This window comes from Oncorhynchus kisutch, unplaced genomic scaffold (genome assembly GCF_002021735.2).
Source record: "Oncorhynchus kisutch isolate 150728-3 unplaced genomic scaffold, Okis_V2 scaffold2435, whole genome shotgun sequence".
Lineage (NCBI taxonomy): Eukaryota > Metazoa > Chordata > Actinopteri > Salmoniformes > Salmonidae > Oncorhynchus > Oncorhynchus kisutch.
Genome location: NW_022264380.1, coordinates 1 through 26,496, shown reverse-complemented (window position 1 = coordinate 26,496; position 26,496 = coordinate 1). Strand labels below are relative to the sequence as shown.

Genomic DNA, 26,496 nt, shown 5'->3' with positions numbered 1-26,496 from the left:
TACAGAGAAAAAACTGGAGTCCTTTTTTTAATCTTGTAATTTCAACCGTAATAGCATTTATATTTTTATATAACAACCTCGCAACTAGGCAATCACTATGGCAACCGGTTAACAGGTCACTTCCAAAAGTGCATTAGCGAGACAACTGTCATGACTCCCACCGGCGGTGGCTCCCCTGCCTGTTCGGGCGGCGCTCGGCGGTCGTCGTCGCCGGTCTACTATCCGCCACCGATCCCTTTTTCCTTCTCTGTTCGTTTGGTCTTATTAGTTGCACCTGTCTCTTGTTTTGTTTCTTGATTTTTGTCTATTTAAGCCTGTTAGGCCCGCCTATTGTTGTGCGGGATTGTTATACTGTTAATTTGGGTCCTGTGTATGGGCCGGGCCGGTCAGTTGATGCGCCTTGTGTTTTGGGCGTGACCGTTTTCTTCCGGTAATAAAATATACATTTATTCGAACCCTCTGCTCTCTGCGCCTGACTCCAAACCCACTGTTCTTAAAGGACTCTGACAACAAGTTTCCCACAAATGTATATCTACAAATACTGTTGCAGCAAGGGTGGGGGTATCATTTGAACCATTGATGATTTCTGTGAACTGTATTACAACAAAATAAAACAAATGGATGTACAGCTTTTAGTCACTCGCTCATTTCTCATTTCTCTCTCCACATTAACATTCCAACAATAAAACTCAACTGTTACAAATACAGCTCTCCAGTTCTGTCTGTGACTTTGGAAAACAGAAAGTGTGTGAAAAGCAATGTCTTTGCAGCATCCTTGTGCCTTTGTGTTAATTCAGGTCACACTCTGCCCTGGCCAAGAATCAATGGCGTCCACACACACACACTCTGATTGGCATGCATAGATAAAAGGATAATATTGTGGAGGTTTCATCCGGTGAAGCAGGGGACACCGGGAGTATAAATCTCTCCACTGCTAATGGGCCCAGCAGTAGGGACACCTAAAGTACAGAGCGCGAGATGAAGGGGGAGAGAGGGAGAGGAAGGGGGAAAGAGGGAGAGGAAGGGGGAGCGAGGGAGAGGAAGGGGTAGGAAGGGGGATATAGGGAGAGGAAGGTGGAGAGAGGGAGCGGGAGGAAGAAAGAAAGACAACCTTTATTGGCGCAATTTAGGGAGAAACGAGAAAGAAAGGGGAGAGAGTTTGTAGAGGAGTTGGAATGAGAAAGAGAGAGAAAAATAGAGAGAGCGAAAGAGAGAGAGAGAGTCTGGAGAGGAGAAAAGGAGAACAAGTAAGAAGTTATGTCAAGATAGAGAGAACAGCCAACGATAGTTTAGAGGTTGGAGGGAGAGAGAGTTAAAGAGAGGGGGAGCTGAGGACTAATAGAGGTCTCCCTTACAGTTTGTCTGATCTACGGCTCACAGGGATTTGGAGCAGTGCAACATAACATAATGTATCTCTCCTACAGGACCTTTCCACAGACTTCTCACTCACTCTCCACCTCTCAAAACCCTGAGGCATGTTCAATCTCCCCAGATAACCTCTTTTAATGCCTCGGAATATGCGGCTCAATGAAAAAGGTTCCCCAGTTTAACAGCCCCATCATATGGGAAATTCCAAATGGGAAATTGTGCTGATTGAACAGAGAATATGGCTGTGAATATGTTCGTTGATGACTGTGGGTCTGTGAGGAAAGGTTGTACTTTACTTTCTCTTCCGCAGTACTTTCATCAAAGCCTTTTCACACTCACTCTCTTTCGGATCTTTTCTTTGTCTCCTATAAACTGTGGCATTTATTTTGTCACAGACGCTCTCGTTCAACGGCGTCAGGTCACTCAGAAATGTCCGGCAGCATATCCAAGTTTTTATTTCCTCCGCTTTCTGTGATGTGATTTCTTGCTGAGAGCAGCAAACAGTTGCCGGCTCCATTAAGCTTTGATGAAGATGTATAGGCGCCAAGCACTATCAGCTAACTGAAGGACCACGGAGTGAGGTGTGTGTGTGTGTGTGTACATGGGGTATCGGCTAACTGAAGGACCACGGAGTGAAGTGTGTGTGTGTGCGTGCGTGCGCGTATGTGTGTGTGTGTGTGTGTGTGTGTGTGTGTGTGCGTGCGTGTACATGGGGTATCGGCTAACTGAAGGACCACGGAGTGAAGTGTGTGTGTGTGTGTGTGTGTGTGTGTGTGCGTGTGCGTGTGCGTGTGTGTGTGTGTGTGTGTGTGTACATGGGGTATCGGCCGACTGAAGGACCACGGAGTGAAGTGTGTGTGTGTGTGTGTGTGTGTGTGTGTGTACATGGGGTATCGGCCGACTGAAGGACCACGGAGTGAAGTGTGTGTGTGTGTGTGTGTGTGTACATGGGGTATCGGCCGACTGAAGGACCACGGAGTGAAGTGTGTGTGTGTGTGTGTGTACATGGGGTATCGGCCGACTGAAGGACCACGGAGTGAAGTGTGTGTGTGTGTGTGTGTGTGTACATGGGGTATCGGGCCGACTGAAGGACCACAGAGTGATGTATGTACGTCCTTTGACAAGATGATGGGACACTTTCAGGCGCCACTGAACAACGAATGAGTCTGCACTGTGTGGTGTTGTGAAGAAAAACGCACACCAGCACTAAAGGTGACCCTCACAGAAACCATGTTGTCCCGAGTGTAAAACTATATGGGGCCTGAAATGTAGACAAGCCTGTTTATTGTTGTGGCCAGCAAGCAAATGGGTTTTCCTATTTTTTACATTGAGGATGAAATCTGTGTTACTGAAGTTATGCAGAGGTTACGCAGAGGTTTGGCAGTTGGTTGTCTGACACAATGATACCGAGCTAGCTAACACCATTACAGACCCAGTGACCCCAGCTGTAAGAGCATGTCATAGCAGCAATGTGTTGTTCACACTTTATATACAGTATGCAACGATTTATAACGGCTAAACATGCTGAAATGGGGTGATCTGCCTGTATACGTTAAATGTGCCAGACCAGGAAAAAAACATTCCACATTTATCCTATGCATGCAGGTCACCCCATTATGGTTTGAATGAACCATTATAGATTGTTTCATAGCACAGTATATAAGTTGTGACCAACACATTACCACTATGACATGCTTGACTTTTATCTATTAATTATGGGGGTTTTGACTCAGCACTTTTGCATGGCTGCAGAGCATTTAATAGCCTAGCCTACCGATCTGCTAGGCTGGAAAATGGCCTAGAGAGAGAGAAAAAGAGTGTGTGTTTGTGTGTGTGTGTGTGTGTGTGTGTGTGTGTGTGTGTGTGTGTGTGTGTGTGTGTGTGTGTGTGTGTGTGTGTGTGTGTGTGTGTGTGTGTGTGTGTGTGTGTGTGTGTGTGTGTGTGTGTGTGTGTGTGTTGTACTGTAGTGACTAAACAGTGATGTTATTTATTCTCAGCAGTGTCCCTTGTGTAGCTTTATTTGAGCAGTGTCAGTCTCAGGAGCCTGGATGTCATTGTCAAAAATGACCTAATCAGCTCCAAATGATTATCCAGTCCTGTAAATAATGAGGTACAGAGAACATTATAATATGGCCACATCATGTATCTGTTGAGTATACAATAGCCATTATTGTCACACCCTGATCTGTTTCACCTGTCCTTGTGATTGTCTCCACCCCCCTCCAGGCGTCATCCATCTTCCCTGTCCTCTGTTTGTCTGTTGCCAGTTCGTCTTGTCATGTCAAACAGCGTGGTTTTTCCGTGCTCCTGCTTTTTCCAAGTCTCTGTTTTTCTAGTCTTCCCGGTTCTGACCTTTGCCTGCCCTGACATTTAGCCCGCCTGCCTGATCATTCAGCCTGCCCTGACATTTAGCCCGCCTGCCTGATCATTCAGCCTGCCCTGACATTTAGCCCGCCTGCCTGATCATTCAGACTGCCCTGACATTTAGCCCGGCTGCCTGATCATTCAGCCTGCCCTGACATTTAGCCCGCCTGCCTGATCATTCAGCCTGCCCTGACATTTAGCCCGCCTGCCTGATCATTCAGCCTGCCCTGACATTTAGCCCGCCTGTCTGATCATTCAGCCTGCCCTGACATTTAGCCCGGCTGCCTGATCATTCAGCCTGCCCTGACATTTAGCCCGCCTGACTGATCATTCAGCCTGCCCTGACATTTAGCCCGCCTGCCTGATCATTCAGACTGCCCTGACATTTAGCCCGGCTGCCTGATCATTCAGCCTGCCCTGACATTTAGCCCGCCTGCCTGATCATTCAGCCTGCCCTGACATTTAGCCTGCCTGCCTGATCATTCAGCCTGCCCTGACATTTAGCCTGCCTGCCTGATCATTCAGCCTGCCCTGACATTTAGCCCGCCTGCCTGATCATTCAGCCTGCCCTGACCTCGAGCCTGCCTGATCATTCAGCCTGCCCTGACCTCGAGCCTGCCTGATCATACTGACTGCCCTGACCTCGAGCCTGCCTGATCATTCAGCCTGCCCTGACCTCGAGCCTGCCTGATCATACTGACTGCCCTGACCTCGAGCCTGCCTGATCATTCAGCCTGCCCTGACCTCGAGCCTGCCTGATCATTCAGCCTGCCCTGACCTCGAGCCTGCCTGATCATACTGACTGCCCTGACCTCGAGCCTGCCTGATCATTCAGCCTGCCCTGACCTCGAGCCTGCCTGATCATTCAGCCTGCCCTGACCTCGAGCCTGCCTGCCACTCTGTACCTCCTGGACTCTGATCTGGTTTATGATCTTTTGCCTGTCCACAACCATTCTCTTGCCTGCCCCTTGTTTTATAATAAATATCAGAAACTCAAACCATCTGCCTCCCGTGTCTGTATCTGGGCCTCACCCTGTATCATTATAGTTACTGTATAGGTAGGCTTAAAGTGACTAGGCAACAGGATAGATAATAGACAGTACCAGCAGCTTATGTGGTGAGTGTAAAAGTGTGTGTGCATATGTAGTGTGTGTGTGTGTGAGTGGTCTGAGAGTCCAGTGTGTGTGCATAAAGGCAATGCAAAAAAGGGTAAATGCAGGTACCCTGGGTAGCCATTTGATTATCTATTTTGCGGTCTTGTTTAGCAGTCTTATGGCTTGGGGGTAGAAGTTGTTCAGGGTCCTGTTGGTTCCAGACTTAGTGCACTGGTACCACTTGCTGTGAAGAAAGAACAGGATATGGCTTAGGTGGCTGGAGTCTTTGAAAATATGTAGGGCCTTTCTATGACACTGCCTGGTATAGGGGTCCTGGATGGCAGAGAGCTCACCTGGAAGTGTGGACCATGTTAAGTCCTTAGTGATGTGGACACAGAGGAACTTAAAGCTCTCAACCCCGCTCCACTACAACCCTGTCGATATGGTTGGGGGCCTGCTCAGCCCTCCATTTCCGGATCAGCTCCTTTATCTTGCTGACGTCGAGGGAGAAGTTATTGTCCTGGCACCACACTTCCAGGTCTCTGACCTCCTCCTTATAGGCTGCCTCATCATTGTCGGTGATCAGTCCTACCACTGTCGTGTCGTCAGCAAACTTGAAGATGGTGTTGGAGTAGTGTGCGGTCACACAGTCGTGGGTAACAGGCAGTACAGGAGGGAAATAAGCACACACCCCTGAGGAGCTCCCATGTTGATGGTCGGTGTTGCGGATGTGTTGTTGCCTACCCTTACTGCCTGGAGGCGGCCCGTCAGGATGTCCAAGATCCAGTTGCAGAGGGAGCAGTTCAGTCCCAGGGTCCTGGATTTGGTGATGAACCTGGAGGGGACTATAATGTTAAATGGTGAGCTCTAGTCAATGAATAGCATTCTTACATATGCATCCTTTTGTCCAAGTGGGTGATGGCAGTTTGCTGTGCAATATAGATGGTGTAATCTGTGCATCTGTTGGAGCGGTATGCAAATTGGAGTGTATCCAGGGTGTTTGGGATGATGGTGTTGATGTGAACCATGGCCAGCCTTTCAAAGCATTTCATGGCTATAGATGGCAATAGTGCTATGGGATGATAGTAATTTAGACATTGGCGTTCTTGGGGGACTACGGTGGTCTGGGATAGGTTGAAAATGTAATTGAAGACACTTGCCAGCTGGTCAGCGCATGCTCTTACTACGTGTCCTGGTATTCTGTCTGGTCCCACTGCCTTGTTAACGTTAACCTGTTGAAAGGTCTTACACACATCGGCTACAGAAAGCGAGATCACACAATCGTCCGGAACAGCTGGTGCTCTCGTGCATGGTTCAGTGTTGCATGCCGCGAAGCAAGCATAGAAGGCTTGTCTAGTAGGCTCACATCGCTGGGAAGCTCGTGGCAGGGTTTCCCTTTGTAATCTGTGATAGTTTGCAAGCCCTGCCAAATCCATTGAGCGCCAGAACCAGCAAGGTTTAGTGAATTATCGGAGGTTATAGCGAGACCGGATTAGTGTCCCACTCCTTGAAAGCGGCAGCTCTAGCCTTTAGCTCAGTGCAGACGTTGCCTGTATTCCATGGCTTCTGGTTGGGGGTATGTATGGTAACTATGGGGATGATGTTGTTGTTGCACTTATTAATGATGCCGGTGACTGATGTGGTAAACTCCTCAATGTCATCGAATGAATCCCGGAACATATTCCAGTCTGTAGCTTTGCATTAGCTTCATTGGACAACTTGCTTGTAAGCAGGAGGATAGAGTTATGGTCTTATTCCCCAAAGGGAAGGTGATGGACGGCCTTGTATGTGTTTCTTTGTGTGGAGTAAAAGTGATTTAGAGTTTTGTCGCCTCTAGTTGCAGAGGTGATAAAAATGAGGTTTAAAAAAAATCTGTTTCCCTTCATTAAAATCACCGGCCTTGGGAAACGTTGCCTCTGAATGACCGTTTTCTTGTTTCTTGTCTATGTCCCTATACAGATTCTGGTATGCGGTCTTAGTGCCACCATTGGTTTGTGGCGGCAAATAGACAGCTATGAAAAATATAGATGAACTCACTCTGTAAATAGGATGGTCTGCAGCTTATAAATGAGGTATTTTAACTCAGGAGAGTAAAAACATTAGAAATGGTGCACCAGCTGTTCTTAACAAAGAGACACACCCCTCCTCCCTTTGTCTTACCCGAGTCTGCCGTCTGGTCTTGACTATGAACAGAAAAACCAGTGAGATGTATATTCATGTCCTTGCTCAGCCATGACTCTGAGAAACATAGGATATTACAGTTTTTCAGGTCCCGTTGATAGGATAGTCTGGAACGGAGATCATCCTGTACTACACTGTATCACACTGTCCAAAACACAATTTACACTCAACGTATTTCTCATTCAGTGAAGTCACAGCTATCAGAGAGCAATGTATTTTGGACTGCAGCCTCCTCACTGTTAGTTTGGGTACATGTGGGAACAAGCATCCTCACTGTTAGTTTGGGTACATGTGGGAACAAGCATCCTCATTGGTGATTTGCAGACAGCAGTATGGCACAATGTTAGGGATTCAGAACTGAATTAAAACTTGGATGTTGTTGGTGCAGGTGTAGCGGTGTTGGTTAGCTTCGTGCAGTTTAGTTAGGGTAATGTTCAGAACGCTAGCCTTTGGAGTGCGAATTGTGTTGTTGACACTAGATCAATTCCAGGGTTGGTTGTACCAGAATGGTCTATATTCCACAGGTTCCAAATTAGACACCAAAGTGATGTGATGGTCTAATTAGAAGATACTATATTTAGCATATGTTTTACTTCTAGTGTGTATGCATGGAAAGAAGTGGGGATAGAATGACCAGTCAATGTGGATGAGCAGATACTGTAATTAGTTGGATGGACCTCCTGGCCTCTTGTTCTCGGTTTCCCTGAGGCCCCTAGTGACCCTTAACTAGAGCCAACACATCCATCCAAAATGGTGGTTTGAATTTAAATAACTCCCCCACCCGTAATCCCCATCCTCTTATTGGCCTGCTGACTGGATCCTTCACACAAGCCTAGCATTCTCATTGGCCCCCAACAATCACTTCCTCATATTTAATTACCTGACGACAACAACAAATTGCAAATTCTAATTGGCCGACAGAGAGGTGTTGCCCCAAGGTTAGGTACCACAATTCCACAGTGCGGATGGTATTGAGAGGAGCCCAAGGACGTATAGATGAATTGCCAGTTAATTGAATGCCGCTTCAGATTACATGGATGGCAGCCCCGGATGAGCAGTGGCCTGATGACAGAGACACAGAACCAGGAAAGAGACGATAGGATCCCATTCCGGCATCGCCTCCCGTGCCCCCTGTGACATCACATATTTACCCACCAACAAATATACTGTAGGTTGTCCAAGTTCATACAGTGTCAGACCTCAGTTCAAATATTATTTGAAATCTTTGAGTGTTGGCTCTTGTCTGCCTGGAGTACCAGGTGGGCGGGGTTTAACAGGTTGGGACTATTCTATGGGTCCATTAAGCCAGGCAAACTCAATCAAGCACAGATCAATTATTTGAAATTACATTTTGAGTAGTTTTTGAACCCAGGTCTGTACATATGGGCAAGAGGGGAGGGCGAGGTATGGTATTGGTGAACAACATGGTGTTTTGTGTTGTAGGAGCAGGGGAAAGTCCTGTTTAGAATAGATTGATTTGTAATTGGCAGTGGGAACAAGTTGAGCCTGGCCGCTTGCTGTTTCAGACCGAGATATCGACGGAAAGTAACAACATGGACACCATGTACACTGAAAATATGTTGAATAATACAACGGGTATCAGTCATTAGGATATTTGGGGTCTCCCGAGTGGCGCAGCGGTCTAAGGCACTGCATCTCAGTGCTAGAGGCGTCACTCCAGACACCCTGGTTTGAATCCAGGCTGTATCACAACCGGCTGTGATTGGGAGTCCCATAGGTCAGTGCACAATTGGCCAAGCGTCGTCTGGGTTTGGCCGGTGTAGGCCGGCATTGTCAATAAGAATTTTTGTTAAATAAAGGTTACAAGTAAACAAACAGAAAACCTTTTAATTTATTATGAGGAGGTTGTTTATAGGGCAAGTACATAGAAACATACAAGGTTCCGTAACATATGAGGTATATGAAAGGGTTCTGGACTCAGTTATCAAAATGGTATAAAAAAATACAATCCAGGAGGAAAAGTAAACAAAAACAGATACAACAGAGAGAAAACTCCTCTGAATATTCAAGAGCAGGTGTAAACATGTGTAGCATGATGCATCTGAAATGTCAATCATTTGTTTTGTTGGTGTTGCCCTGCTGTATCTGCCATCCAGTCTGGTCAGTTGAAGCCTGGGTTGTATTTATTAGAGCATAGCGAAGCATTTCATAGAAAATGTGCCTCTTTTTTTTATTGAACAAGTTAAAGTTGTCCCTCCTTTTTCAGTCCTTTTTCTTCCATTTGGTGGCAAATTTTTACATTTGAGTTATTTAGCAGACATTTTTATCCAGAGCAACTTACAGGAACAATTAAGGTTAAGTGCCTTGCTCAAGGGCGCATTAGATTTTGTATCTTTTTGACTAGGGGATTCGAACCAGTTGACCTTTCGGTTACTGGCACAACACTCTTAACCGCTAGGCTACCTGACGTCATAATGAATACAACCCATAGACCAACCAGGCAGTCCGGCACCCTGACAGTCGAGGTTCTATGATGTCATCAACACTAGACTCCACTGTTCTCCTCCATGGCCAGCTTCTCATCCCGATCCCCTGCGTTCCTGGGGGGTTTCTCTTGTCCCTCGATAATGACACGCTCACACACGGTGAGTCTGGGTTGGTGTGGCCGTGCCTGGCGCAGGTCACTGGAGGCAGTGGTCATCCCTTTAGGATTCTGGGAGGAAGGACATGGTCAAAACACTGAAGAAAAACCACAATACCCACATTCATGCACACACCCACAGACGCACACACAGATATTAAAATATATACACATACACCTCCCCCCACCCACCCCTAAACCAAGACATCTATGAGTAGACACCCAGTAAGTGCCTGGTGGGTGATGATGATGGAGTGACGGTAGGTGAGGTATAGACACTCACCCTCCACAGACACAGCAGGATGTAGACAGGGATACACATCAGCGGGGTGAGGATGAGGAGAGCGGCCACTCGGGAGGCCCAGGGCCCAGGTGCGTACTCTAGATTTAGATTGGTTGATGAACTGGTCAGTGTGTCATACACCAGGGTGATCTGAGGAGAACCAGGAAGAGGTGGAGATGAAGGTTAGCCTTGGATACTGACGACTAAACCTGATTCCCACTATAGGGCCAGCCAGAACTGTACTGTGCTGGCTGGGATATTTTATTTTCAGATTGTGCTTTCCAGGCCATTCCAGTACAGCACGGCTTAGTTTGGCTCGGTATTGTGAAAAGGGTATTAGAAAGATAGTGATCAACAAATGTCATTTGTGGATAGAAGGAATACATAGGTGTTTTAATGCCAAGTTAGAAGGAAGAGGGAGGGAGAGAGAGAACACGAGGGAGAGAGAGACCACCAGGGAGAGACAGACCACGAGGGAGAGAGAGACCACGAGGGAGAAAGAGACCACGAGGGAGCGAGAGACCACAAGGGAGAGAGAGACCACAAGGGAGAGAGAGATCACGAGGGAGAGACTGACCACGAGGGAGAGAGAGACCACGAGGGAGAGAGAGACCACCAGGGAGAGAGAGACCACAAGGGAGAGACAGACCACGAGTGAGAGAGAGACCACAAGGGAGAGACAGACCACGAGGGAGAGAGAGACCACGAGGGAGAGACAGACCAGGAGAGAGAGAGAGACCACGAAGGAGAGACAGACCACGAGGGAGAGAGAGACCATGAGGGAGAGAGAGACCACAAGGGAGAAACAGACCACGAGTGAGAGAGAGACCACAAGGGAGAGTGAGATCACGAGGGAGAGACTGACCACGAGGGAGAGAGAGACCACGAGGGAGAGACAGACAACTAGAGAGAGAGAGACCATGAGGGAGAGAGATACCACCAGGGAGAGAGAGACCACAAGGGAGAGACAGACCACCAGGGAGAGAGAGACCACAAGGGAGAGACAGACCACCAGGGAGAGAGAGACCACAAGGGAGAGAGAGACCACAAGGGAGAGACAGACCACAAGGGAGAGACAGACCACGAGGGAGAAACAGGGAACATTAAGATAAAGACAGATGCAGAGAGAGAGAAAGCGAGCGAGAGAGAGCAAGAGAGAGAAAGAGAAAGAGAGAGAAAGAGGGCGAGAGAGAGAGAGTAAGAGAGCGAGAGAGAGATAAAGAGAGAGAGGGAGAGAGAGAGTGAGAGATAAAGAGAGAGAGAGAGAGAGCGAGAGAGAGAGAGAGAGAGAGATAAAGGCAGAGAGCGAGAGAGAGTGAGAGAGAGAGAGAGTGAGAGAGAGAGAGAGAGAGAGAGAGAGAGAGTGAGAGAGAGAGAGAGAGAGAGAGAGAGAGAGAGAGAGAGAGAGAGAGAGAGAGAGAGAGCAAAAGGTACAGAGAAAGAAAAAGAACAAGATGAAAGCAGGAGAGAGATAATGAAGAAAGAGAACATGAGCATAAAGAAAGACGCAGAGAGAAAGATGAAAAGAGAGCGAGAGAGAGATGACACAGGTGTCTATCTTACTCACCCCACAGATGAGTGGTGTCACAAACAGCCAGCAGTACTTCAGCACCGAAGGGAAAGGATGGTAGCCTATCATGTCTTCAATGTTGTCAAGGAAACGGTTCGCACCTGCAAAGCCAATCCATCCACACTTTCTTTTTTAGTGGAGATCCATCTCTTCGTCTTGATAGAAACATTCACACACATGGGTCCCCCCTCGATTGACTGAAAACATGCTGAGACACAGTGGTCTACCATGTGTCCCACTTCCCTGGTAATAGAACTGGTAATAGAACTTCAATTGAGACGTAATGTTACGGTGAATGTATGGAAACACTTATTGTACAGGTATGAACATGTTGTGACTGCTTGTGACTGTCCATTGTAGTACTGGACTAAATAGCATGCCCAATGGACAATATTCCTAAAAATAGCATTTTAGTCCAGAACCAGGCTTCACCTGGGTCCAGGAAACTGGCTCTTAGAGCATAGATTCACTTTAACGATTAGAACAGTAACTACAGTAAACATAGTCTGTACAATCATGTTAGTAGTGACGTCACTCACCGTAGACCCAGGCGACGGCGATGCACTCAAAACATGCAATGAACAGCAGACTGGTCCCACTGGGGCCGTACGAGTCAATCAACTGAAAGAGGACTATCCCATTCTGATGGGAAGGGCAGGAGGACATGGATGTCAGAGGTGAACTTCTGTTCCTATTGCTATTGAAGAGTTTACTAGCATCTCTCTCTCTCTCTCTCTCTCTCTCTCTCTCCCTCTCTCCCTCCATCTCTCTTTTTCTCTGTCTCCCACCCTATATATAGCTCTCTTACACCACTCTCTCTCCCTCCATCTCTCTTTTTCTGTCTCCCACCCTCTATATAGCTCTCTGTTACCACTCACTCTCTCCCTCTCTCCCTCTCGCTCTCTCTCTCTCTCTCTCTCCCTCTCTCCCTCTCTCTCCCTCTCTCCCTCTCTCTCTCCCTCTCTCCCTCTCTCTCTCCCTCTCTCCCTCTCTCCCTCTCTCCCTCTCTCCTACCTCCGTGATGAGAGGCAGACCCAGTAGGAAGCAGACTACAGCGATGACTAGTACTAAGATCTCTCTCCGGCCAGGCCTCCGCAGTACACCAGGGAACATGTCAGTGATGGATGTGGCCAAGCTCTCTACACACACAAACTGGGAGGGAACACACACAATATGTTCACAACACACACACATGCACAAAGATGTATCCTGTCAACTGAAAATGACACATTACCTGATTTAAGCTTAATAAATTCAATACAACTCTATCAAACACACACACACAAACACACACACACACGTCCCTGTATAGTACCTGGCTGTCCAGACCCAGTAAGATAACCATAAGAAAGAAGAGGATGGCCCAGAACTGGGCCCCTGGTAGCAGGGACACGGCTTTGGGATAGGCGATGAAAGCCAGACCAGGTCCTGTGGGAAACAGCCCACACACACACATTCATTTATTCATATTTGCAGGTAAATATCACCGGACTGAAAAATGCATATGGATTTGTTCTGCTGTTGATGTGTCTTAATGCTGTGTGGAGGAGACCAGTTGTGATAGAGGTTTTATGGTGTGGTGCATTGGGCTGAAGGGCCCTCTTGTGGCCATTATTGGTTATGACAGTGAGCAGTATCGTAACTATAGCACAGGCTTCTCCATCTCTACTGGGAGATACTGGGAATGCAGGCTCTTGTTCCGCCCCAGCACTAACATACCTATGTCACATCAACTAATTATAGTCTTCAGTCTGCACCACAATTTGTTTGATCAAATATATCTTTGCTGGGCTGGAACAAACACCTGCACACCTAGTACATTTTTAGGACCAGAGTTGGAGATCCCAGCTTCACACGATATATAACAGAAATGAAGGATTCGCATTCTATATCAAGGTGTTGACAAACTTGACCTCTGCAGTAAGGAGTGTGACTTTGAAAAAGGGATAAAGACGAGGAAGAGGGGGATGTGGAGGAAAGAGGCCCACCTCCTTTAACAACTTCATTCATGTCCACGTCAAGTGAGTGAGCCATGAATCCCAGTACGGAGAAGACGGCGAATCCAGCAAAGATGCTGGTGGCACTGTTGAGAATGCAGAGTGCCACGCAATCCCTGGAACACATCAAGGTTTGTAAAATCACTATCACTCCCTGGAACACAACAAGGTGTGTAAAATCATTATCGTTCCCTGGAACACAACAAGGTGTGTAAAATCACTATCACTCCCTGGAACACAACAAGGTGTGTAAAACCACTATCACTCCCTGGAACACAACAAGGTGTGTAAAATCATTATCGTTCCCTGGAACACAACAAGGTGTGTAAAATCACTATCACTCCCTGGAACACAACAAGGTGTGTAAAACCACTATCACTCCCTGGAACACAACAAGGTGTGTAAAATCACTATCACTCCCTGGAACACAAGAAGGTGTGTAAAATCACTATCACTCCCTGGAACACAACAAGGTGTGTAAAATCAATATCACTCCCTGGAACACAACAAGGTGTGTAAAATCACTATCACTCCCTGGAACACAACAAGGTGTGTAAAATCACTATCACTCCCTGGAACACAACAAGGTGTGTAAAAATCACTATCACTCCCTGGAACACAACAAGGTGTGTAAATCCACTATCACTCCCTGGAACACAACAAGGTGTGTAAAACCACTATCACTCCTTGGAACACAACAAGGTGTGTAAAATCACTATCCCTCCCTGGAACACAACAAGGTGTGTAAAATCACTATCACTCCCTGGAACACAACAAGGTGTGTAAAATCACTATCACTCCCTGGAACACAACTAGGTGTGTAAAACCACTATCACTCCCTGGAACACAACAAGGTGTGTAAAATCACTATCACTCCCTGGAACACAACAAGGTGTGTAAAATCACTATCACTCCCTGGAACACAACAAGGTGTGTAAAATCACTACCACTCCCTAGAACACAACAAGGTGTGTAAAATCACTATCACTCCCTGGAACACAACATGGTGTGTAAAATCACTATCACTCCCTGGAACACAACAAGGTGTGTAAAATCACTATCACTCCCTGGAACACAACAAGGTGTGTAAAATCACTATCACTCCCTGGAACACAACAAGGTGTGTAAATCCACTATCACTCCCTGGAACACAACAAGGTGTGTAAAACCACTATCACTCCCTGGAACACAACAAGGTGTGTAAAATCACTATCACTCCCTGGAACACAACAAGGTGTGTAAAATCCCTATCACTCCCTGGAACACAACAAGGTGTGTAAAATCACTATCACTCCCTGGAGCACAACAAGGTGTGTAAAATCCCTATCACTCCCTGGAACACAACAAGGTGTGTAAAATCTCTATCACTCCCTGGAACACAACAAGGTGTGTAAAATCACTATCACTCCCTGGAACACAACAAGGTGTGTAAAATCACTATCACTCCCTGGAACACAACAAGGTGTGTAAAATCACTATCACTCCCTGGAACACAACAAGGTGTGTAAAATCACTATCACTCCCTGGAACACAACAAGGTGTGTAAAACCACTATCACTCCCTGGAACACAACAAGGTGTGTAAAACCACTATCACTCCCTGGAACACAACAAGGTGTGTAAAATCACTATCACTCCCTGGAACACAACAAGGTGTGTAAAATCCCTATCACTCCCTGGAACACAACAAGGTGTGTAAAATCACTATCACTCCCTGGAGCACAACAAGGTGTGTAAAATCCCTATCACTCCCTGGAACACAACAAGGTGTGTAAAATCTCTATCACTCCCTGGAACACAACAAGGTGTGTAAAATCACTATCACTCCCTGGAACACAACAAGGTGTGTAAAATCACTATCACTCCCTGGAACACAACAAGGTGTGTAAAATCACTATCACTCCCTGGAACACAACAAGGTGTGTAAAATCTCTATCACTCCCTGGAACACAACAAGGTGTGTAAAATCACTATCACTCCCTGGAACACAACAAGGTGTGTAAAATCACTATCACTCCCTGGAACACAACAAGGTGTGTAAAATCACTATCACTCCCTGGAACACAACAAGGTGTGTAAAATGTGTTTTCTTATGCGACCTCACAGGAGGGTACTGTACATAAGAACAATAAACACATAATCAATTACACTTACCAGTGTCCTTTTAGCTGTAGTTAGTTCAAACTAAACACTTGAAGGTATTTCAGGTGCTCTTGACTTAGTGTGGAGTTTGCACATTTGGGACCATTCCATTGGTTCTTCTGTACACAGCAAACAATATCAAGCATAGCTCAAGTGTTGAAAAACATGTGACATAATGATGTGTTTGACCCAGGTCTATGGGATCCAATTCAAATAACGTCAAGAGGGACCTAGCAGGCTACTCTAAATCAATGTGAGAGGATACTGTTTGGAAAGAAAAGAGATCTGCAGTTTTTCCCTTTTGGGACTATTCCATTGGTTCCTTTCGTAAAGCGCAAACTAAATCAAGCACAGTTGACATACTTGAAAATGTTTTCGTTTTTATGTGACAATTCAAATAGAGTTTTGAAGGGGAAGCTGTGTGCAGTGGTGTGTCACACTGACTTGTAACAGTTGTTGTTATACTTGTTGTAGCTGCCCAGAGAGGTGAGGACCCCCTGACATACAGCGTAGGAGAAAAACACCTGGGTCCCTGCGTCACGCCACACCTAGAGAGAGAGGGGGAGAGGGATGGAGTTAGAGAGAGTGAGAGGGGTGGATGGAGGGAGGGGGATGGATGGATGGAGGAAGGGAGGAGAGAGATGGAGGCAAGGAGGGAGAGGGAGAGGGAGGGGGAGGCAAGGAGTGAAAGACAGGGGAGGGATGGAGGGAGGAGAGAGTGAGAGGGGTGGATGGAGGGAGGGGGATGGATGGATGGATGGAGGAAGGGAGGGAGGAGAGAGATGGAGGCAAGGAGGGAGAGGGAGAGGGAGAGAGAGGGGGAGGCAAGGAGTGAAAGACAGGGGGAGGGATGGAGGGAGGAGAGAGGAGAGGGAAGGAGGGAGGTAGGAAAGAGAGTGAGAGGGATGGAGATAGGGAGAAGAGAAAGAGAGAATGAGGGGGGCAGAGTACGGGAAGAAAGAATATCTATTTTACTGTCACATGTTCAGCTACTTTCACTCATTAAAGTAAACAAAAACCGGTCAGAACCATGTGGTTTTCATCAAATACATCTCCTGTAGACCCATAAAACATTGGATAAATTTCTCTGTCAAAGCTGACAACAATCAACTACAACTTGTGTAACATCCGGTTTGTCTAGGGCCAATAATCTGGGCTCTCTGCTGTCTTTCTCAGGCCGACATCCATCTGTGTGTCCGTTCATGTGCGTGTTTGTGTGTATGTATGGCTGCCTGTGTCTGCTTGCACTTCCTATGTGTGTGTGTTGACAACATCAACCCTCTCAGCAGACCCTCAGCAGACCCACTCATAGCAGCATCTGGTTAGTGTTAGCAGGAGGGCGATAGGGCCTGGGAGGCCTGCAGTCTGCCCCAAAACAAAGTCCATTATCCATCCCAGTATAATCCACATACTACCACAGCCAGCTGGGATGGCCCCTTCATTTCTCCTCTCTCTGTCTATACACAGACCCCTTAAGCTCTTCTCTCTGTCTATACACAGACCCCTTAAACTCTTCTCTCTGTCTATACACAGACCCCTTAAACTCTTCTCTCTGTCTATACACAGCCCACTAAAGCTCTTCTCTCTGTCTATACACAGACCCCTTAAGCTCTTCTCTCTGTCTATACACAGACCCCTTAAGCTCTTCTCTCTGTCTATACACAGACCCCTTAAGCTCTTCTCTCTGTCTATACACAGACCCCTTAAGCTCTTCTCTCTGTCTATACACAGACCCCTTAAGCTCTTCTCTCTGTTTATACAGACCTCTAAACCTTTTCTCTCTGTTTATACACAGACCTCTAAACCTCTTCTCTCTGTTTATACACAGACCCCTAAACCTCTTCTCTCTGTTTATACACAGACCTCTAAACCTCTTCTCTCTGTTTATACACAGACCCCTAAACCTCTTCTCTCTGTTTATACACAGAGCTCTAAACATCTTCTCTCTGTTTATACACAGACCCCTAAACCTCGTCTCTCTGTTTATACACAGACCTCTAAACCTCTTCTCTCTGTTTATACACAGACCCCTAAACCTCTTCTCTCTATCTATACACAGACCTCTAAAACTCTTCTCTCTGTTTATACACAGACCCCTAAACCCTAAACCTCTTCTCTCTGTTTATACACAGACCTCTAAACCTCTTCTCTCTGTTTATACACAGACCTCTAAACCTCTTCTCTCTGTTTATACACAGACCTCTAAACCTCTTCTCTCTGTTTACACACAGAGCCCTAAACCTCTTCTCTCTGTTTATACACAGACCTCTAAACCTCTTCTCTCTGTTATACACAGACCTCTAACCCTCTTCTCCCTCTACACAGACCTCTAAACTAATCCACAACCCTCACTCCAGACTTCTTCCCCAAATCCAAAATAAAACACATGGCATGCAGTCGAACACACATTTTCTCCCTGGTCTGTTCTACAGCTGTGTCGGGACACAGAGTTACATAACCAATCATCACCCGGACCCTGAAGTGCATTCATCTGGCCACCGTTCCAGTCGAAGTAACTGGGGATTCCCACGCCAGCGCCCCCGTCCTCCTCTCAATCCTCCCCCAGGTCTCTAATTGCTTTAGCAACTTTTCTCACACCCTACACCTCTGAACTTAAAGATGTTAGGTTTGTGACTATCCTTTTGTCCGCACATGATATGACACATCTGTCTTGGCGTATGTTTTCTGGGATACCTGGAAAGATGATGTTGTACAGTAATTTAGTTCTTTGAGAATCAGTGTTTTAGCCACAAGGTTAATTAACATAATATTATTCACCCTCCCCCAATGTTGACGTCCTGCTCTCTCTACGGAAAAACAACACGTTTCCGTTTAAAATAGACTGGTTGAAATATGATACAAAGAAACAAACTCACAACAGTTCATGACACTTCCCAAATACCCAGCAGGCTTCATTTGTCTCAGTTTGCACCCTTTTTGAGCCTACTCCTGATCCAACGAGCCCCACACAACAGGAAGCAAAGTTGGAGGATAGTTGACCCCTGAAACGAGGCTTGACCTCTCCAGGGACCGCGACACCGGACCCCCAGAAGGCATCAGGTCACATGCCATGTTGTACTAAGGTCAAAGGTAATCCATACCAAAGAATGTCTCTTTTATGGGACTCTCTGGCACCTAAAGAAATCGTCTGAATGCCTGAGTGTTTGACCATTGCCATTGACGTTCGGTCATTGGTCTACGACCAAAGAGTATCTTAAATAAATGAGTGGGGAAAATAGAAAACTGACCCAAGATCAGCGTCTATTGGCAACTTCATCCTGCTCCGGGAGGATGGTGTTTTTGTTACTGTGTGTTGATGTTATGGTGTGTTCGGGTTACTGTTTAACTCTAAAGGTCTTGGTTTGCTTTTCTTGCTAAGATCCCAGTTCCGCTTTGGCATTGTGAGCAGAGAAAGAGAGAGAGAAAATGCTAGAGAACATCTTTCCTCTGTACTAGTATCTTCACTCCCTACTACCATCTTCACTCCCTACTACCATCTTTCCTCCCTACTACCATCTTTCCTCCCTACTACCATCTTTCCTCCCTACTACCATCTTTCCTCACTACTACCATCTTCCCTCCCTACTACCATCTTCACTCCCTACTACCATCTTCACTCCCTACTACCATCTTTCCTCCCTACTACTATCTTTCCTCCCTACTACCATCTTTCCTCCCTACTACCATCTTCACTCCCTACTACCATCTTCACTCCCTACTACCATCTTTCCTCCCTACTACCATCTTTCCTCCCTACTACCATCTTTCCTCCCTACTACCATCTTTCCTCCCTACTACCATCTTTCCTCCCTACTACCATCTTTATTCCCTACTACCATCTTTCCTCTCTACTACCATCTTTCCTCCCTACTACCATCTTTCCTCCCTACTACCATCTTTCCTCCCTACTACCATCTTTATTCCCTACTACCATCTTTCCTCTCTACTACCATCTTTCCTCCCTACTACCATCTTTCCTCCCTACTACCATCTTTATTCCCTACTACCATCTTTCCTCCCTACTACCATCTTTCCTCCCTACTACCATCTTTATTCCCTACTACCATCTTTCCTCCCTACTACCATCTTTATTCCCTACTACCATCTTTCCTCTCTACTACCATCTTTATTCCCTACTACCATCTTCACTCCCTACTACCATCTTTCCTCCCTACTACCATCTTTCCTCCCTACTACCATCTTTATTCCCTACTACCATCTTTCCTCTCTACTACCATCTTTCCTCGCTACTACCATCTTTCCTCCCTACTACCATCTTTATTCCCTACTACCATCTTTCCTCCCTACTACCATCTTTATTCCCTACTACCATCTTTCCTCCCTACTACCATCTTTCCTCTCTACTACCATCTTCCCTCCCTACCACCATCTTTACTCCCTACTACCATCTTTCCTCCCTACTACCATCTTTATTCCCTACTACCATCTTTCCTCCCTACTACCATCTTTATTCCCTACTACCATCTTTCCTCTCTACTACCATCTTAGCTCGCTACTACCATCTTTCCTCCCTACTACCATCTTTCCTCACTACTACCATCTTCCCTCCCTACCACCATCTTTACTCCCTACTACCATCTTTCCTCTCTACTACCATCTTCTCCCCCTACTAGCATCTTCACTCCCTACTACCATCTTTCCTCCCTACTACCATCTTTCCTCTCTAATACCATCTTTTCTCCCTACTACCATCTTTATTCCCTACTACCATCTTTCCTCCCTACTACCATCTTTCCTCTCTAATACCATCTTTATTCCCTACTACCATCTTTATTCCCTACTACCATCTTTCCTCCCTACTACATCTTTCCTCCCTACTATCATCCCTGTCCCATCAGTCTTACCCCAGGTTCCAAGATCTTGGTCATTTGAGGCCAGAGATAGTACTTTATGCCCTCTCCAGCCCCTGGTAGAGTCACACCTCGGATAAACAGGATGAAGAGCATCAGGTAGGGGAACGTTGCTGTGAAGTACACCACCTGTGGTCACAATTGAAGATACACTTGAACACACAGACAGACACACACACACACACACACACACACACACACACACACACACACACACACACACACACACACACACACACACACACACACATGGGAGGCTGTATGGGAGGCTGCCAGCTCACCTTGCCTGTAGATTTGACTCCCTTCCAGATGCAGAAGTAACAGATGATCCAGGCCAGCAGCAGACAGAGAGCCAGGTCCCAATGTACAGCACCCAGAGACACATGATCTGACGTCCTCAACACCCGACGACTGGGGAACAACACACACACACACACACACACACATATGTAAGGACGCATGCACACACACACACGAATGCACACACACACACACACACACACACACACACACACACACACACATACATGAATGCACACACACACATGCCAGGCTGGTCAGTAAGACGTTTAGACCATGGCGCCACGGCAGTTCACAAATGTTTAGCAACAAGGGAGAGTAATGATGATGATAAATGGAAACAGCGCTTTTTATTTCATTATTATTTAGTTTTATGCTTTCCCCAAACCGTAACCCTAAACTTAACCCTTTTAGTTGTTTCTGTTTTAACCTAGTAACCATGCAGAATTAACCCACTCATCAAATTACGTCAAATCCCAATACCATGACCCTCTATGTACTACATACCATCTTAGACATGGTGTTTTATTTCAGAGATCCTCTCCCCACACAAATCTAACCTAAACAAATTCACAGCGACAGCCGACCCGACAGAAAGACATGTGTTCTTTTCCCAACTTTATAGTCTCCATATGGAGCCTCTGCACGAATACAGAGACAAAATAGCATCGGCATGATAGATACAGATGTTCCATTTTCCCCAGTTTAGTTTAGAGGGTTTTAGTTTAGGCTTTGAACCCCAAAGAAAGGACACATATTGTTCTCATTTAGAAGAAAACGCTTTAGAGTGCTGTTCTCAGCCCATTTCCCAATCCTGCACCACCCGGAAACCCCATCAGGAATGTATCATGTGGGAAGAACCATGGCCTATTACGAAATCACCAGACTAGTCTGACAAAACAACAACACTGAATTTGAACACAAAATAATCCTTATCGAGCACTCTAATTGGTTGTTTTATGGTTCCCTCCGGGCTGTAATTGGCTAATTTCCCTTACCCGGTGTTCTACTGGGCTGCTGGGCCGTTGGGTGGGCCCTATATTGTCTGTCAGCATGACTCATCATCATCACTATCAGTATGTGTGTGTGCGTGTGTGTGCGTGTGTATTTCAGAAGTTATGATTGGTTTCAAACTTACGCCCAAAACTCCTCCTCGGGAGACGTGATCTTCATGGTTTCATTACTGAAAGAGAAAGAGGGGGGTAAACCAATGAAAAAGCAGTGAGAAATAGCAAAAGGAACCACAATACAGTAATCTCAATGTCTGCATGACTGCACCTCATCAACACCCAATGTATCTGATATCTTCAAAGTACAAAAAGGAGGCCTACCTCAACATATTGTAGTCATTATATTCAGTCTGGTTGTGAAGGAAGGACCAGTCTGAGTCCAACTGGGAGAAGTGTGGGTTCAACAACATGGAACTCAAATTATGACAGTTCTCTGTGAGAATGTTAGAGAGAGAGAAAGAGAAAGAGAGAGAGAGAGAGAGAGAGAGAGAGAGAGAGAGAGAGAGAGAGAAAGAGAGAGAGAGAGAGAGAGAGAGAGAGAGAGAGAGAGAGAGAGAGAGAGAGAGAGAAAGAGAGAGAGAGTGAGAAAGAGAGAGAGAGAGAGAAAGAGAGAGAGAGAGAGAGACAGTTTGAGTAAGTAAGTATGTGCACATGCATACGTGCACGTGTGTCTATGTCTACGTGTGTGTCTGTGTCTGTGTTCAGTTCTTGTACCAGTATTCCACTCATTGTCACAGGTGGACCAGGGCAGTGGATTCCTGAAGGAGTTGAATAGGTAGAACAGACCCCAGGCTAGCACCACTATGTAATAGATGTTCAAGTACGCCACAATCACTTGGGATGCAATTCCCACTCCTATAGACGGAAAAGCAAAGGCAGGTTAACATTTGATAGGGTGACCGTTCTTTAAATAACTTAGTAACTTAGCACAGTGGTCAAACCATGGATCTGGAGAACTACAGGGCGTGCAGGCTTTTGGTTCAGCCCAGCACTACAATACCTAAATAAACAAACGTGTCATTGAGACTTTGTTAAGTTGAATCGGGAGTGTTTAGTACTGGGCTGGAACAAAAGCCTGCTTAATACCTAGCAAATTACAGTTCGATATAGAAAATGTGAAATGTATTTGTTTTCAATCAATGTCTTTGTATACAGCAGCCTCTCATGAGTTTAGCCTGAAACAACACATTTGAATCCCTGTTTTAACTAGCATAAGGCCCGATTCCCTGACACAAATAATGGATAGTCCTGCACTAAAAAGCCATTTTAACGGTTATGTAATCCAAAATGTAATCTACGTAATCCCCAAAAGTAATTACTATCATGAACTATAACTAGTAATGCTGCCTACTCCAAGAAGGTTACAATCTCACCTTTCTGGCAAGAATAGTTATACATTGATGAGGTGTCGTCACTTTTGAAGATACAAGCTGAAGTACACAGTAGAAATATCATGAAAATATGAAAATACGAAATATTTTATATTGTGTATTTCCTATTCAATAGAACTGTATGAATACGGCTTGAAATGATACACGCTTTCGAAATATAATATAATCAAATTATACAACAACTAACTATAAGATTTCACCTTCCTTATAACTGTAAAATACATATTTGTATGTTGAGTGTTAGAGAAAATGTGAATATTTTCTAAAGGTCTCTCTTGATCAAAACGTCTACCCCCATCGCTGTGAACGTCTCAGTGAGCTTGTTTGGAACTTGCCTTTCATCTCATATCAATCTTGTACGTCTGTTACAAGCAGAACGTTTTTTTGTTTAAAATGTATGAATTATTTTAATTTACTGTCAATAAATCGATCTCTGAATGTGGTACAGCGACGGAACCCCTCTCTCCTGATGCGCTACGATGTAAGGACTCCAGGCATATGTGTTGTAAGTGGCTGTGATGTAGGGTTCAGCCTGGAGTTGATGGACAGTCAGAAGAGCGAATAAAATGGTAGGAGGGACACCCCACATATACTCTGTGTCCGTGAGATTCAGGGCTACTGCTCAATGCAAGCCATTTCAACCTATGGTGTCCACAGATCAATTTATCAGTGAAAATGTCTGTCGGAAACGATACCAGAACCACGCAGGTCCCCAAAACAGGGGACTTGACATCTATTAATAAAGAAGACTGCTTCAAGCTCTCACAGTCTCACGTCAAACATCAAATTTCGAAGCTGTTCCAAATGTCACATTTTTAAGTGTTTAAGGTTAAGTTTAGGCATTAACTCTGTATTTTTAAGGTTAGGCATTAACTCCAGAATACTTAAGGTTAGGGTTAGGGTTAGGGTTAGGGTTAGGGTTAGGGTTAGGGTTAGGGTTAGGGTTAGGGTTACACTTAAAACAAAAATATCAAAAACCACTTTCTTTCTGGATTCGAACATGTTACTTTTGGAACCAAAGGAAGATGCCTACGCCCATCCACAACGCCCTAGCAAAACTAGCAAAACCAGCAAAACCGAAACCTACTTAAAGGTAACAGCTCTCACTGTTGCCCCTAGTGGCTGGTTTCTACATCATCTCCCAACGTCCCTCAGACATGGATGGATGTCGAATACGGACTTGTAATCATGGGTGACCTGCCTGGAAGATTCCCCATAGGCTAAATCTGTGTCTGGGGAACTGGCCCATTATGTAATAATGTAAGGAACAGACAGAGTGATCACCTTCGAACATGGGACATATCTTCCTCCAGGCTGTGACCCCGCCCTCGCTGGTGTACTGGCCCAATGCCGTCTCCAGGAAGAACACAGGGATGCCACAGAAGAAGAGGAAGACAAAGTACGGGATAAAGAAGACACCTGTGGAGGGTTAAAAACACCAGTGAAGAAGAGTGTTTACTGTATGAAAGGTGTGTTACTATGGTAAATGGTCAAATAGAACAGCAGGAAGGATACAAAGATAAAGCCATTGAGATGAATGACAAAACATTTTGTGTGAATAGACCAAGGAAATGCTTATTGACATTTCAGTTGTGTGATGATGCGGTATTGCTGTACAGTAGTTAGAACATGTTTTTAGCTACGAGTCCATGAAAGAGTTGACAGCTGATAGATATCCTTCATAAGGAAATGAATGAACTTTCCAGTGGATACAGAGAGCCTTTGAGGCAGCACAAAAGCAATCGCAGGCCTGTATCCTTGTTTTTTTTAGGATGCATACATCTTTTGTTGCTCACAGAATATTAGAGGTGAAGCTCCGCCCACAGGTTAGCGGACACAAGAGTCAACTCCCTCGGGAAACATCTTTCTTATCTCTCTCTCTCTTTCTCTCAATACAATTTTAAAAAACGTGAACAGTAAATATTACACTCCACAAGTTCCAAAAGAATACAGACATTTTAAATGTCCTATTATGTATATACAGTTACAGTGTTGTAATGATGTGCAAATAAGTTCAAGTCAAAAAGGGAGGAAAAAATAAGCATCATAAATATGGGTTGTATTTACAATGGCATTTGTTATTCACTGGCTGCTCTTTTCTTGTGGCAACAGGTCACAAATCTTGCTGCTGTGATTGCACACTGTGGTATTTCACCCAATAGATATGGGAGTTAATCAAAATGTTATTTGTTTTTCGTATTCTTTGTGAGTCTGTGAAATATTTGTCTCTAATATGGTCACATATTTGGCAGGAGGTTAGGAAGTGCAGCTCAGTTTCCACCTCATTTTGTGGGCAGTGAGCACATTGCCTGTCTTCTCTTGAGAGCCATGTCTGCCTACGGCGACCTTTCTCAATAGCAAGGCTATGCTCACTGAGTCTGTACATAGTCAAAGCTTTCCTTAATTTTAGGTCAGTCACAGTGGTCAGGTATTCTGCCACTGTGTACTCTCTGTTTAGGGCCAAATAGCATTCTAGTTTGCTCCCTTTTTTTGTTAATTCTTTCCAATGTGTCAGGTAATTATCTTTTGTTTTTTCATGATTTGTTTGGGTCTAATTGTGTTGCTGTCCTGGGGCTCTGTGGGGCTGTTTGTGTTTGTGAACAGAGCCCCAGGACCAGCTTGCTCAGGGGACTCTTCTCCAGGTTAATCTAATCCCTCTATCTCTCACTTTCTTTCTCTCTTCTGTCTCTCTCTCTCACACACTCTCTCATTCTCTGATGTTCACTTACTCTCTCACACACTCTCACATTCTCTGATGTTCACTTACTCTCTCACACACTCTCTCATTCTCTGATGTTCAATTACTCTCACACACACTCTCTCTCATTCTCTGATGTTCAATTACTCTCTCACACACTCTCTCTCATTCTCTGATGTTCAATTACTCTCTCACACACTCTCTCTCATTCTCTGATGTTCAATTACTCTCTCACACACTCTCTCTCATTCTCTGATGTTCAATTACTCTCTCACACCAACACACCAGCTGTCTTTCTTTCTTTCTCTCCCTGCTCTGTTCAGGCTATTCCAAAAAGGGCTGCACATGGGTCAACATCCTGTAAATATGAACAAACTCTTCATTGTTTCAGTGCTTTCAGACCATGACATTGTAATCCTACTGTTTATTCTGACAGTCAATAGATGGGGAGGTGCTGGTTTACTTACCTCCTCCGTTCTTGTAGCACAGATAAGGGAAGCGCCATACGTTGCCCAGGCCAATGATCTCACCAGCCATGGAGAGCAGGAATTCAGTCTTGTTGGCCCACTTGCCCTCTCCTGCTGAACCGCATCCTCGGGGCTCCTTCTGGGCCTCTGAGTCCACTG

At 45.5% G+C, this 26,496-nt stretch overlaps 1 protein-coding gene across 1 annotated transcript; it reads right to left on the bottom strand.

The window, feature by feature from the left end:
* Positions 1-8,839: 8,839 nt before the first annotated feature.
* On the bottom strand, positions 8,840-26,493 carry LOC109877693 (sodium- and chloride-dependent GABA transporter 2; the record flags this gene model as incomplete). The annotated part of the gene is made up of 15 exons (XM_031819661.1): positions 8,840-9,681; positions 9,893-10,042; positions 11,460-11,563; positions 12,002-12,104; positions 12,477-12,614; positions 12,778-12,890; positions 13,451-13,575; positions 16,045-16,148; positions 20,466-20,600; positions 20,753-20,882; positions 21,910-21,954; positions 22,103-22,214; positions 22,496-22,636; positions 24,457-24,591; positions 26,338-26,493. Coding segments are annotated over 15 exons (1,859 nt in total), but the record flags the coding sequence as incomplete, so codon positions are not given.
* Positions 26,494-26,496: the final 3 nt, after the last annotated feature.